This window comes from Marmota monax, unplaced genomic scaffold (assembly GCF_021218885.2).
Source record: "Marmota monax isolate L192 unplaced genomic scaffold, Marmota_monax_Labrador192_F-V1.1 WCK01_AAM20220418_F8-fsc00129, whole genome shotgun sequence".
In the NCBI taxonomy this organism is placed as follows: Eukaryota; Metazoa; Chordata; class Mammalia; order Rodentia; family Sciuridae; genus Marmota; species Marmota monax.
Genome location: NW_026693811.1, coordinates 462,438 through 478,206, shown reverse-complemented (window position 1 = coordinate 478,206; position 15,769 = coordinate 462,438). Strand labels below are relative to the sequence as shown.

Sequence of the window (15,769 nt, the reverse complement as noted above, 5' to 3'; positions counted from 1 at the left end):
GGGAACCTTCCCAGCCTCCATCAGGAGATTCTCACTCCGTTCTTCTGGAGGTCATGACACTTCCTAGACACTTCAGTGTCTTCACCTTCATCATGTTTCTCTCTAAACTGGGAGGTTTCCAGAGCTTAGGGTCAAGTATTTATTTACCTTTTTATTCACCTCATCTCTGGCGCAGAACCCAATATGGCTGATGCTCAGTAAACCCACATAAAACAAATGTTTATGGAACCTCATGACATCACTGAGCGAAAGAAAGACTTGAGTAACGCAGAGTGCCTCTGAGGCCGTTTGGAAAAATAAACATCACCACCCCTCAAAAAAACCACCTCCACCTCCAGTGTCCTCTCAGGATGAAAGGGATCTTGGGACAGCCTCCAGCCAACTTGGCTGCCAAGAAGTCTGGGGAGCTAGGGAGAGAGATCTCTTCAGAGCATAAAAAAGACACAGACACTAAGACTTAATCTCCCACAGAAAAGAAGAAACAGGGAAGTCAATCTCAAAAACAACCAAAGGGTGTTGACATGCAAGTAAAGATGGTGATTTTTTTTGAGAGATCTTCTGTATATTTTTTTTTTATTTCAGGGGAAACATGAGAGTCTCAACGGGTCTTTATTTCCTCCCCCTTGTATCACAGGGAAATCTGCAGGCAACAGATCCATACATCAAGGGGACTCACAGATTTCAGGCTACAGGTAAAGATTTTTTTTTTGTTCCTTCTTCAAAAGGACCTGTTACTTTTCAATTGCTCAGCAAGACATCACAAACTAAAAGAAAGCATACAGAAAAACCTAAAATCTAGTAAATATGAAGTTCTCAGAAACTATTTAATGAACACTTTCCTTGATGGAGCCTGCCCGTATCATTTCTCCCTGGCTGAGAACCTTATAGGGCTCAGGTGGCCATCATGAGGTGTCTTTTTACAGCCAGGACAAGTCTGCCTCAAGACAATTCTGGGTGGTTGTCCTACCCCAAACCCCCAAATCTTTGGTATGAGCTAGTTTTCTCATGAACTTCTTCTTACATGGCTCCCAAACTTGGCTACTTGTGTTCTCAGTGTTGATCTTCACCACTTTGAATTAAAAGTATAATAGGAACAAGAATAAATAAGTGTAAGGCTGGGAAAAACACACATTATAGGAGATGAAGATCAATAGAGTATCTGGCGAGACTCTTCCTACAGAAGCTGTGGATGGGTCAGCTCATCCACAAAGCTATGCCCAGAATTTACAAACCCAAAGCCAAATATCAACAATTTGCTTTGCAGAGTTTCATCAACATTTACAAACCCAAATCTAAATATTAGCAATTAAGATGTTTAAAGTGCCTAATTTAAACAGTGGTGCTTTCTCTACTCTCCATTCAGGTCATAGAAATAGACTAAAATCAGAAGAGGACAATACATGAGGCCAACAAAGGGCAGAAGGGGCAATTTATCAGGAGTTAGACACAGTTTGGTGTGACATGGGGGCACTAGCAGTGTTTCTCCAGCATATCCTAGGAGCCAGGCACTTTACAAACAGTCCCTGTAATCCTCTCAAAGACATAATTCTCACTTCCAGGTGGAGACAGCAAAGATCAGAACAGTTAATTTAGTAACTTCCAAAGACAGAGCTACCAAGACAGGAACTTGGGATTTGAATTCAGGCCTGTCTTTCTGAACACTACATAGTCCAGGTAGAATTTTCCATTAAAACACTAAGAGAAGGTGGGGGGGGGGGGCACACTGTAGTTCAAGGTCACTTAATACTGATAAGGTCTGCTTAAATTTCACAGCCACCTTTAATAATAAGTCACTTATTCTGAGAATTTCTTGCATGCATACATTCAAATGTTAATGTATACATGAGAGCATATATATTCATTCAAATCTCTCACACACATCTGGCTCTAATAAAAACTGTAACTGAAAAAAAATGTTGTAAATTGTAGTAAAATGTTTCCAATAAAGAAAATCCCTATTGAATTTTTCCTATAGAGCTTGGGGTGCACAATAGTTTTCTGATTGACACAAGAGAAGATTCCTAGCATACAATATATTTTCTTGCAACTATCAAAAATCCTCAGTATCCCAGTGCTATATCCAGAGTTCCTATGAAACATTAAACTGTCCAAGACAGATACGTTCATAGTGCTTCCTGCCTTCTCAAACACCTCCTTCCATCATCGTGGTGAGGTTGTGACTGGGCACAGCGACCTCTCCTGCAGCCCACTATACCTTCTCTATAGAAGAAGGAAAAGTGGCCGCCAGCTGTGGCAATCTCATCTGCTAGTCCCATGCCAGTCTCACCCACACAGGCCCCTCACATGACAGGATTTTGGCATACAGGTACATACTTCTGATACCGTGTAGCCTTATGTACAAGCCACCTACCTCATCCGGTGCTCATTCAAGTAAAATAGAATCTGTTTCAATGGCAGAAAAATACCAGCTGCTCCATCCAGAGACAGTGTTGTCTGTGCATGGCTTTTATGACTGACGTAAAGGATATTCAAGGGCTTTCTGACACAAAGGCTTTGGTCTACAGTCTGGGCTTTATTGATGACCTGCATAAGGAATATCTCTGTCTCTGCTCTCAATGCACAGCTCTGACCACCACAGAACTGCTCAACTTCTACTGGAGTTTTGTTCTTATGGCTTGGTGAGCGAACCCGGACCACTATGGAGCACCTATTCTCCATCAGCTTCAAGAGTCACAGTCTCTCGTTTTGATAGAAAGCACACAAGAGCTGCACAAATCACCAAGGTTGGGTGCCACCAGGCATCCTACCCTTTTGCTTTACCTACATTTCTCTTTTCTGCCAAGAACCACTGCTTCCTGGGACCTTTCCACTCACATCTCCAGTTCCGAGAGGTGGCTTCCTCCGCAGGCGATTATACATACATAACATTTTAATCGCTTCAAGCCAATCATGTGCAACCAAGAGAAGATGAATAGCCGAGAAGTTGGTGGCAGAGTTAGAGGTGGAACGGGCTGCACTATGCTGCTTCCATATCCTATTCACAGGGTACAAAGCCTTGCAGGAGGGCGGAGCTGCACATCATGACGACACATGCTTGCCAGAAAACACAGATCTGAGGGTGGAATCCCACTGGAGGATAAAGGGTTGAGGAGACCAATACTAGAGGAATCCATCAAGTCAGATGAAGGACGCTGAAGATGGGCTCCAAGGCAGATGGTTACAAGGAAACTGCCCGACATGCTACAGTCTCCATCTCATTTAAGTCTTTGCTTGCCCTATGTTGTAGTCAGTCCAGGATGCTAGAGAAAAAATACCACACAACAGGTGGCTTACATAATTCATTTCTCACAGTTCGAAGGCTGAGAAGTCAAGTTCAAGGCCCTGGCCCATCCAGTGTCTGGAGATAGGCTTATGAAGAAGATACATTGGGAAGATCCTAAGGCGGAACCAGCTCTAGTCTCTTTCTCTACATATAAAATGGCAGTAATCCTATTATGAGGTCTCTGTCCTCATAAACTCACCTAAATCTAATTACCTCCTAGAAGCCACACCTCCTAAGATTTCAACACAGAAATTTTGGGGTAACAAACATGTCAAGTACATAACTCCCCCCTTAGAAGCACCATACCCCTCTCCCAGATAAGGAAGTATAATCTGTGCCAGTCCACCAAGCTGGGAGGTACATACAATTCCAGCCTGCCCAAGATGGGCAGAGAGACAGACTACATCTGTCAGGACCTTCTCTCTCAGGGAAAACCAGGGTCTCCAAGATTCCTGGTTTATGGTGGAGAATTAATTCTCTCAGGCTCTTCAAAAGTGGGAACTCAAGACCTGGGACCACCAACTAGGACTTTGCTGGTGGAGGCAGGGGTGAGAAAAATCACCTTTCCTGGGAAGGGTATGTCCTAAATTATGTATCACAGAATCCTTGTTCAGAGAAAGTGTGCCCCGAGTGGCCCTGCTTGCCACTCTAGATAAGCCCCTTACCCAGGTGAGGCGCCTCTTGGTTTCCACACTCAAGGCCCGAATCAGGAAGACTCTGGTAAGGTGCTCTACTTCTTACCAGTCTCCTTCTAGAAGTCCCCTTTCTACAGCTTTGCACATTCTTGCCCCTCTGCCTGGAACACAGCCAGCTCTTCCTATTGAGTCTCTCATACACACAACAAAGAGTTTCACAACGAATTTGGGGATCCGAGCTACAACATCACTCTTTTTCTTTCTGCCTGTTTCTACGTTAATCTGATGTTCATTAATGTTGGATACAAGGTATAATGGCCTCCATGGGATTCTGTGCCTTCTGTGTTTCTCTGCGAATCAGAAATGATCAAAAAGAGGTTCCCACCATGACCCTGCCCCCACCTATTTTTCTCTGAGAGAAAACATGCATTTCTGAGCATGGCCCTGGGTTTGTTCCAGCTGCCATCTGACACCACCACAGGGTGCAGCTGACACTGCTGTAAAGTCTGACTGGATAAAACCTCCAGTCATCATTAACTTCAGGCGGCAGAAAACAGGCAGCAAAACCGAGAAAAGTCCAAGAAAACGAGTGTGGCAGGGGCAGAGGAGAGCAAGGATGAGAAGCTGCCAACAAACTCAGTTTAAGACACACTTAGCCTTGCTCACTGCCTGATGACAGCAAAGCTCTGAGAGGGAAGCTGGACCTTAATTATAAAGTGCCTGACTCTCCAGGTATGGAGAAAGGTGTGTTCCTAGGCACCATTAAATCTAAATTGCTTACGTATCCATGAGTGTTTTCAACTGATCACATGGAGCTGATGAGTACAGAATACATGCTAACAGTCATGTGTCTATGCCCCATCACCAGGATAAAGGAAGTGGTGGGATCCTGAAGGAATGACCAGAGCCTATTTTCAGGGTTCTAGACAAGACTGCACATGGAATGTCAAGGCAAAGAAAGGCAATACAGGGCTGTGCAGAGGGAAAAGAAAAACACGGTGCTACAGGTGTTGCAACAAGAGGAGGTCATTCCTCACACAGGGCAAAGGAGAGATGGAAGGATGGATGAAACAAGGTGGAAGCCACACCCTGGGTCAGCTCTGAGCAGAAAATTCTGACCCAGGGCATAAGGAAGAGAATGAATAAGGTGGAAGTGTAGCAACAAGGCTGGTTTAGGGCTCAGCAATGATGTCAATCAAAGATTGTGCAATGAAACAGAAGAGTCTTTTCAATAAATGGTTCTGGTATAACTGGTATCCACCTGAAAAATAATAAAACATAAGAGCTAAAACTACAGAACTCTAAGGAGGAAAACATGGGCATTTACCTTTGTGACACTGGATGAGGCAATAGTCTTAGACATGAGGTCATAAGGACACAAGCAAAATAATACAAAATTGAACTATATAACAAGGAAAGACTTTGGTACTTGAAACAATACTATCAAGAAAGTAGAAAAAGAATCCACAGAATGGAAGAAAATATTTGCAAATCATGTATTTGATTAGGAAGTTGTATTCAGAATATAAAAAATCCTTACAATTAAATAAAACTGCACCAGGATGGCTATAGTAAAAAGGCATATGTGGCTGGGGGAAATGTAAAATGTTGCAGTTATTTTAGAAAATGACTTGGCAACACCTTAAGAGGTAAAACACTAAACACAGAACTACCATATGATCCATTGCTTCCACTATGAGGTATGTACCCAAGAACAAATGGAAACATGTACATATAAAAATACATATTCAAACGTTCATAGTAACATTATTTGTAACAGCCAAAAATAATCTGATTGTCCATCATCTGAAGAAGGGATAAACAAAATATTTTAAATACGTACAATAAAATACTATCTGGTAGTAAAACAGAATGAAGTACTAATTCATACTACAACATGGATGAACCTAGAAAACATGCTCTGTAAAAGAAACTACTCACAAAAGAACACACAGAATGTTTCTACTTACAGGAAATGCCCAGGACAGGCAAATCTGTAGAGACAGAAAGTAGCAGCTTAGAACTTAGGGGTAGGGAAATGAAGGGTAGTGAGGAATGTGGAAATTACTTCTAATGAGTATAGGGTTGAGGTTTTTTTGGTTTTTTTTTGGGGGGGGGGATTGGTTAAAATTAGACTATGGCAATGATTGCAGACCCCTATAAAAATGCTAAAAATCACTGAACTATAAACTTTAAATAGATGAGTTATGAGGAATATAAATCATATTTCAATAAAGCTGTTTTTTAAAAATGCAATGGGATAAATTGTAATGGAAAAAAATATAAATTTAACTTCAGAAAATGAAAAACTTCTGTGAGTCATAAAACACTGTAACCTAATTAGGTGGGAAATAATGAAACAGGAAAATTTTTTTGCAGCATACTTGACCAATGGCTTTAAAACAAATATCAACAAAGCTATGATAATTCAGTAAGAAAAACAGAAAATGTTAGCCAAATTAAGTTTTGACCCAGCAATTCTACTTTTATAGTCTATGTGATGAAAAGAATCACATGTCTTTAGATAATAACATAGAAGAATGCTCTTTCATTGTTCTTTAATGGAAAACTGGGAGCCTCTTATTTGTTCAATGCTAGGGAGAATGGGAAAATGAATAATTGTTGTTTACGTACTATAGAAAGAATGTAAGAAAATATTAAAAGTGGTTGCTTTTGGCAGGGTAAAGGAGGAAGCAAGATTTATTGTATCATTTCATGCAGTTTTAAAGAGACAGGGTCTCATATATATATTGCCCAGGCTGGTCTTGAACTGCTGGGCTCAAATGATCTACTTAAGAAGATTGGACTACAAACATGAACCACCTCACTCAGAAATTTTGTCTATTTTTTAATGTATTTCCTCACTCAGAAATTTTGCCTGTTTTTTAATGTATTTCCTCCTCAAATGTTTCTAAAATTAAAATATATACATATATACTTACTATTCTCATTGAGTAGAAATTATATGAGCAATAACATTCTTTATCAGTGGTTTTTAAATTTGCTACATATTAGAATCCATGGACAACTTTCTAAAAATAAGAAATCCTAATTCCCAAGTTATACCTCATATGCATCATATCACAACCTCTAAAGGAAGGACCCAGGCATTGGTATTCTTTAAAATTCCCTGGGTGATTCCAGGGTGCAGCCAAATTGTATGTAAGTGAACCAGGACTCATTGGCAGGGGAATACTGGACTCAAGTTGCTCAGGTTCAAAGTGGGGAGACACACACACATACACTTAGTTTCTATGTGTAGTCAACCATTTTTAGCAGAAAATGCTGTGTCACTTTTCACAGCTGGGCACCAAAGACTATCATGCAAGCTTCCAGGAAAAAAACAAGGAATGTCCTAGTCACCTGCCAGGAAGAGCTGTTCTTGCTGAAGGTCAGATCCCAACTGTGCTCTTAGCAAATCAGAAGTGAAAACAAGGACAAGAACTAGATGGTTGTGCAAGAAGAATTGTGCACTTCCTACATCATTCTCCACACCCGAAGCAGCCTCCTAGATGCATGTGCACAACCTTCAGCCTACAGTCTCCCTTGTGCATGAAACCAGGACATAAACTCTTGTCATTTAGAGCTCACCTGTCCACCACATATAGGTGCAGACTGACCACAGAAGAACATGCTAGGGACAGAGAGGGAGAACTAAGCTCTACTGATAACTCGCACAATTTTCGGACAAGATCCATAATGACTATGAAGTCTTTGCTACTACATCTGCAAAGATGCCAGGACGGGAAGTGTTTTAGTGGCTTAGATCCACTATGATCTCTATGAGCCTCACCCAACATTAGACACTGCAAATACAGATACAATTGGAAGCAAGCTGAGTGTATTTTCTGATCATGAACTTGATCTGAGTCAACTGTGATAATGCCCCTGACACAGTATCCTGGAAAGAAAGAAAATGGAAATTGTCTGAGAAATGCAGACAGACAGGAAGTTCAAAAGAGGGGGGATACAGAATGACCTCTCAGCCTCTTAAAATCCCCAGTAATCCACAGCCCAGCCAGCCAAAGTACCATACATTTTAGACAGTTCCCAGAAGATGTTATCTTCAAAAAAAAAAAAAAAAAAAAAATCTTAAAGAATGCTGGAGAGAATGTGAAATCAATACAGCCTTTCTGGAAAGAATTGGGCAATATGTATCAAGATTCTCCACAAATGCAAACCATTTTATTCAATGATTCCACTGCTGGGAATCTGCCACCCTTAAAGAGGCATCAAAGGTACATAGAAAAATTATCAGACAAAAGTATTCCTATCAGGGGTTCTGGGGACAGGTTGCACAAGAACGTAAATGTACTTACTATTAAACTGTATGCTTGAGCACTGATTAAGATGATAAATCTTACAGGTATTGGACCACAATTTAAAATAAAAAATTCATAACAGAAATTTAATAGTGAAGATATTAACATGTTGGTTCATGCTGCAATTTTTAAAATATGAAAAATAAAGTAAACATCCAACAATTAGAAATCAATTTAAAAATCAATTATAGAACATTGAAACCACAGACAACACATAACAAGTTGTTCAAACAAACTGGAAATTTCTCATGATGCAATCTGAAGGGGGAAAAAGCAGAACATAAAACCCTTATATTATGTGGTCTCAGGTTTAGGCTGCAGTTTAAAATAAAGACTAGAAAAGATAATATCAAAATGCTGGCAGTACGTCAATAATGAGATTTCCAAATTTTCTACAAGAAATATTCTTGCAGGGTTTGGGGAGGCAGCACCTTGTCAGACGTAAACTCACTGTCCAAGAATCAGGCAGGATGACTTCTATCTCACAACCTGTCAGTGTTCCCTTAAAGATATAGCAAGAGTGGCTTTCAAACATGCTACATGAGGTGTGTCAACTGTGAGACAGAAATGAACTGAACTGGGCAGAAGTGGAAATGGCAGCACACTCTCTAGTCTCCCCACACCAGCCAGTACAAGCAGAAGAGCAATACAGAGTTAGGATCTCTTATTAGAGATACTTGGGACCCAAAGTGTTTTGGATTTGGAAATATTTGCATATACATAATGAGATATCATGGGGGTGGGATCCAGACTAAAACACAAAATTTATTTATGTTACATATACATCTTATATGCAGAACCTAAAGGTAATTTTATACAATATTCTTGGCATGCCTGCATTTTGACTGTGACCTATCACATGACATTAGGGGCAGAATTTTTCACCTGAGATGATATGTATGTGCTCAAAAAGATCCACGATTTGGGGGCTGAGGATGTAGCTCAGTGGTAGAGGGCTTGCCTAGCATGTGTGAGGCACCTGGTTCGATCCTCAACATCACAAAAAAATAAATAAATAAAATAAATGTCTATCAACAACTAAAAAAATTTTTTTAAAAAGTTCAAGATTTTGGAGCATTTCAGATTTCTACATTATGGAGGCTCCATCCATATCCCTCATTTGTCCCCATTTTCTGTTGTACCCACAGTATTTCAAAAGGCTGCGTCTCATTAATGCCTGACTCTCTTGATTGTTTCATAATAGGCCAATGTGATCTGGGAAAAAGAATGCAAATGTGAAATAACTAATGATATTACAAATAAATACACCACAGGAAATGGGCTTTACTTTTCTCTGGAAGACAAAAGGATGCATTACAAATATTGATTAGTTCTCAATCCAAAAAGTATTACAACAGCCACAGAACTATTTTAATGGATGCTGGTCCTTGTTTTCATTACAGAAAATAGATTCCCCATTTAGAAAAACACAAAAATTTTGAAACAATACTCAAAAAATTAATTTTCTAACTAACAGTGGAAAAAATATAAATAGAGGAAGGTGGCAAAAAGGTTTTTTAAAAATTTAGAATTTGCAGGGAAATGGATGGCATTAGAGCAGATTATGCTAAGTGAAGCTAGCCAATCCCTAAAAAACAAATGCCAAATGTCTTCTTTGATATAAGGAGAGTAACTAAGAACAGAGTAGGGACGAAGAGCAGGAGAAGAAGATTAACATTAAACAGGGATGAGAGGTGGGAGGGAAAGGGAGAGAGAAGGGAAATTGCATGGAAATGGAAGGAGACCCTCAGGGTTATACAAAAGTACATACAAGAGGAAGTGAGGGGAAAGGGAAAAATAATACAAGGGGGAGAAATGAATGACAGTAGAGAGGGTAGAGAGAGAAGAGGGTAGGGGAGGGGAGGGGAGGGGGGATAGTAGAGGATAGGAAAGGCAGCAGAACACAACAGACACTAGTATGGCAATATGTAAATCAATGGATGTGTAACTGATGTGATTCTGCAATCTGTATATGGGGTAATGGGAGTTCATAACCCACTTGAATCAAAGTGTGAAATATGATATATCAAGAACTATGTAATGTTTTGAACAACCAACAATAAAAAATTAAAAAAAAAAAAAACTCAATTTAAGGTGGAATGTAAGAACTCCATCACATAAAATGTAAGGCCACATTAATACAACACCCAGAGGCTAATCACCAATTATGATAATACAAATTTTTATTAATACAGGTTATTTGGTTCCGAGTGCCTTCTTCAGAGAGGTTTTATAGCATTTGACCCTCACTAGAATAGAATAATTGCTCCCGTCTCCAACAGTTTCTTGATTAGCATCAATTAGTGAAGAGTTTCTATCCAAACAAGTAAAACAGGTTTGGTTTTGTTTTAAAAAATTAAAATTTAAATTAAAAAAAAGAAAGAACAACCCCAAAAGGCCTCTATTTAAAATGAGAAAAGGGTCTAATCTTACAAATCAGAAAAGTGATCAAGGTAATTTCAGAGCTGAGTCTGAGCACAGTCCACTGGAATGGAGGGATGAGACAGGAGATGGGGAGTGGCTCAGTACCTTCTGGGAGCTGCAGATACACTGTACTTACTGTATCATTAGCAGCAACAGTGCAAGCTTCTAAAATAGATGGATATTTTTAACCCAGTGAACATTCACAGCCATATCTCAATTAAAAAACATTTTTTTTTAAATAGGCAGGTAGAACATTAGAGCTCCAGCTATTTTCCCAACCACATGGTTTAATCAGAAATCTGTGCATTAGACACTGTGGAAAAAATACTGTTTATCATTTAATGTATTCTGAGTCACTGCCATTTTTAAGCAAGCATCTCTGACCCTAACTTTTCAAATTAAAATTACAAAGATAATGAAGCCAAATCACCACTGTGAGACACTAATTTGCTACACAAATTTGAGCAGCACACAAGAGCTGCTCTGTTAGAGACATACCTGTTTATTTCATTTGGATCAAAAACATCTAATATGGAGAATATTTTCTGCAATCCATTAAAAGTTGAATGTTGTAGAATTACTATTCTCTTCTATTCATAAGGCCAAACAAAGAATTTAGCAAAAATAAATTTCATTCCTGTGGAGGAAAAACTTGAGAATGTTTTCTCAAAGCTGAAAATATCTAATATTGATTGGTCTGGGCATATAAGGAAACACGTCTCATCAGGATTACCTTGGCCACAGCCCAAAACCCCTCTGGATAGGCATGCCATTCCTTGTTACCCAAAGTCCCACTAAAACAGACACTGAATTTGTTATAAATAATAAAATCACATCTGAAGTACAGTATTCCCTGTAGTCTCTTAGGTATTCCTTAGTCCTAGGCCCAAGCAACATCAATTCATTTGCAGTAGCACAGACAATCAGAGGGAACATGATCCAAAATATCAAATCTCTGTACTTGGAATTACCTTCAAATGAGGTCCCTTAAGGATACAGATGAGTTCAGAATTATCTCTATTTTACATACATAAGGTATACTGAGATAAGACATCCTGCCTATCCTCAAGGATTACATAAACAAAGCACATATTGTTAAAGAAAAAAAAATCATCAAATGATACTTGTGAAAGCACAGAAAGGCACACTTCATTCAGGTGTGGGTTTTGGGACCACCTGCAGTGGCATCTTGCAGTTGAGGAGAGAGACTGAGCTCAACTCTGAATACAGAATGGTTTAGTGGGAATTTATAGTCAAGGAGCAGGGTGTAGCTGGAGCACAGAATGTTACAAACATTAGGAGTAAGTGGGGGATTCTCATTCAACTGACCTAACAGGATCCTTGCTTAAATACTGGCCAGGGTGGTTAGGCATCACCTGTGGGCTGGTGCAGGGTGAGGAAACTGATCAGATTGGGGGGTAAGTCAGTTCGCTAAACTGACTTAGCAGGTTTCTTTGCTAAAACTGGATTTTACAATAGAATGCACAGATGAGCCTGGGAGAAGGTTCAGAAGCCTGAATAAAGTTTGATAGAACAAAGAATTTGTGTCAATACAAACACTAACTCAGAGAAAATGGGCAAATAACTTAGCTGATCAAAAAGCAAAGGTAAGATACCGTACATAATTTTTACAAAGAAAGAGCGATTCAGACCAGGGTAACCTAGCAAAAGAGGCAGTGTGGGAAATAAGATTTGAAGGAAGAGAAGACATCTGACATAGAGATATAGCAGCGGGGAGGGCAAAGAGGGAAGCAAGGACATTTCAGGAATTTCCCCAAATACTGATAAACAGGTCAAATTCCTTGGCACAGGAAATCACTTCATACCAAAAAGGTTTCCAAGTTCCAGCTAATGACTGGATTGTAAACAATGCTATCCAAAATAAGAAAATTCTAGAACAATAAAATATTTTTGGACACTCACCAAATTCAGAGCACCATTTCTAACATTCAAACCCTTGAGTGTTGGTCTCCTAATCAAATACCCACTAAATAATTCAGAAATAATGCAAATGTCATCTTAAGTAATACAAACATTTGGGAAAACAGAAAAAAACAGATAACTAGTTAATTTCAGAGACCCAGGGCACATTTTAGATGAATTCTGAATATGTTTGTGTGTAACTAAGAAGAATTTTTGTGCTTGTGCAGCATCAGCAAGGTCCCAAATTATCCTGCCTTTTGTAAACAAATACTCAGCAAATCTGAAAATATCAAAGAACTGTTAGGGTTCTGGTATGAGCATCTGTGAAAGAATTTCCTCACATCTGAATCATAATCTCTCAAAGTTAAATACCTGTGGTTTTTTAGGGCGGTTGGGGTTAACATTGAGTGTAAGAAGTTGATAATGGTGAGGGGAGTCCAGATACCTTATAGTCATCCATGAGTCCCAAGCCCCTGCCCCCTTTACAAGTCTGAGTTTTCACAAACAATTAAATTTTATACCTGTTCCAATGTGGGATGATGTAATCAAGTAAAACACATCAGTATATAAGGCCTGGTAGCTTGTCCTACGGCACTTCCCTAGATCTGTAACCTTCAAATGTACCATATAGTCCACAGAGTTCCTTGATTCAGTCGCAAGAAACCAACAGAACCTGTGCTTAACATCTATACTGATCTTGAATCTCTTAAAATCCAGCCTGGCCAGTCTGAACACTTTACATGGAGGTTGAACTAAAGAGACAAGTCTACTAAAACCATACTTTAAAACAAAAGGGGAGGGGGTAGGCTTTTTCCCCTTCTTCCAAAAGTTACTATAACAAAGAAAAAAAAAAAACAAATCTCCCAGAAGATTTCCTGCAGGCATTCAGTGTGCTTGACTTTGATCCCGTTTTATTACTTATGCAATCAAGACAGCTTGTTTGGATGCCACTCTATTGCTTGTTTACCTGGGGATTTTTTGTTTGATCTTGATTGCACCAAGTGAGACTGTCGAGGCAGCAAGGGTGATGAAGGCAGAGACATTGAGACACCTTTGGCCAAGCTCACCCGATAGGTGTCCTCTGCTAGGCTCACAGGAGCGTCAACACCATGACCAGGGGGTGGGACTGGAGAAGTCTCTTGACTGAAGTCACCTCCTGGAGTGGAGAAATAATATCTTAGGTTACAGCATTCATTACAAGTTGATGTGAATTTAATTCCTAAAAACTACATTTTTAAAATATAATGCCCATATGCCTTAACGTATAATGCCCATACAACTTGACTTTCTTTCAAATGACTTTCCCCATCACTCTTAAAACTTCTTGCCCTCTGGGAGATAATTTAAGTTTTACCACTCAAGCATCAATGAATTCTGCCTCTGATCCCTTTCTCTCCTTACCCTACTGGTCTAGTTGCTTCCTAACAATGGGTCCAGGATTAGATATAGAATGAAGGATCCACAACCAGCTCTGATGTCAGCTAAGAAGAGGGCAAGGTGACCGCCTTCTGTGAGTATCACTGGGACTGAGTCCAATGCAAGAGCTGCTCCAGAACTCCCAGGCTTCCTGATGCTCCTTTCCAATAAGGAACTTCCAAGGAAGGTCTTGGCTGTTTCCACAATCCTTCCGAGCCCCACCCTGCTGCTCACCCATCCCATCTATTCCACATGCCCCCAAACCTGAGGTCCATCCTCTCAAACCTCAACCAGCCCCTACCCATCACAGGACTAGAACTATGGCTCACATACTAGGCAGGTTTCCTTGGTCCTTAACCCTTAAACAGCCTTGGAAACAAACAAGGTTATTGCAGATCCTCCAAAATATACAGGATGCAATTACAATGTAGGAAATATACGAAGAAGGGAGTATATTGGCAGGAACCATTCTCTCAAAAAAAAAAAAATAATAATACAGCCAGTCCTCAAGTACTCAGATACTGTGCTTCCCTCCTACGGCTGATGCCTCTATCACATTCTCACTTAATCTGTACTAAGAAACACCTGAGGAAGTGCAGAGAGAGAAGGCAAATCATCATCCTGCAGATTAAAAAGCACCTTCAAGCTCTAAAGTATAGGCAGTAGAATCAAAAAGATACATAAAGTTTCCCAGAAGCAAAAGCAGACTCTGCTAAATGCCAACCAACTGGTCCTTGTCATGCCTCCCGACTCTGGGGGAAATAAAAAAAAATCAAGATTTGAAAAAAAAAAAAGAAAAATGAAAGTTGTCTAGCCATGTGGGAACTCAATTTTTCCAGATCTTTGTGCATAAGGCTCAAAAAAGGGATGTGACCAAACCTATCAAGTTTCAAATATCATCACTGTGCCCTTTGTTTCATATTAGGAGCCATGGGGAAGGAGAGTCACTCCACCCCAGACCAGGGTTTGTGTTCATGCCTCTTACAAAGGCTACTCAAAACCAGCAGAGCTGCAAACAGAAAAGCCAGGAGCTCTGGAATGGACAAGTCAGCAAAGTCAGAAAGGTGAGTGTAGTCTCAGCTGGGCCAGCCATGCTCCGAGGGGTTCTGAGAAACCCGATAAACTAAAAATTTATCACAAATTGCTCAACTGATTGCCACTTGAAGGAAAAAACAAAATCACCAGAAAATCTTCACTAAAATTACAAAAACAAGGACATCATTCATGGCAAATGCCTAAGAGTTCTGTCCCCAAGACAGGAAAGCAGGCAGGAATTAGCACAGGCTCTTGGCTCCTATGGTCCATGTGGACAACAGCCCTCAAACACTGCTTCCCTAGATGGCACTGTGAGGTGTCACTGTCATCAACCCCAGGATCACAGGAGCCATCCTGGAATCTTACAGACTGCACCTCCTGAGGCCATTAGCCAGTGCATGAAACTTCATTACTGCCTTCTCTTTGGCAATGAAACTGGTCCTAAGGTGGGGCTGGGGCTGGTACCCTAATGCCAACTCCCACAGGACTGAATGCCCAAATGCTCTGAAGAGACTCACAAGAGTAGAGTCTTGTTTTCTCTGATCCAGTACAGAGTTCTCATGATCAGTCCCTACTGCCACCGACACTCTAGTGATGAATGCCAGCAGGTGCCACGCCTGTAAGAACAGAGTTGGGTCACCTGATTCATGGACACTGACACAAGAAACACAGGGATATAGAGAACTTGGAAAGGGCTCAGGCAAGGCCCCCAGGGATACCCACACAGGACC

The 15,769-nt window shown here is 40.2% G+C and overlaps 1 protein-coding gene across 15 annotated transcripts in view; it reads right to left on the bottom strand.

The window, feature by feature from the left end:
• Tanc1 (tetratricopeptide repeat, ankyrin repeat and coiled-coil containing 1) overlaps positions 1 to 15,769 on the bottom strand; it is a 226,806-nt gene that overhangs the window by 106,451 nt on the left and 104,586 nt on the right. For 14 of the 15 annotated variants that reach the window (XM_058584924.1, XM_058584925.1, XM_058584927.1 and 11 more), the window contains one exon: positions 13,555 to 13,743. In XM_058584924.1, the coding sequence (XP_058440907.1) occupies positions 13,555 to 13,743 (189 nt within the window). Of the gene's footprint in view, positions 1 to 13,554; positions 13,744 to 15,769 lie in introns of those variants that run through there. The other variant, XM_046462317.1, reaches the window with a different exon arrangement.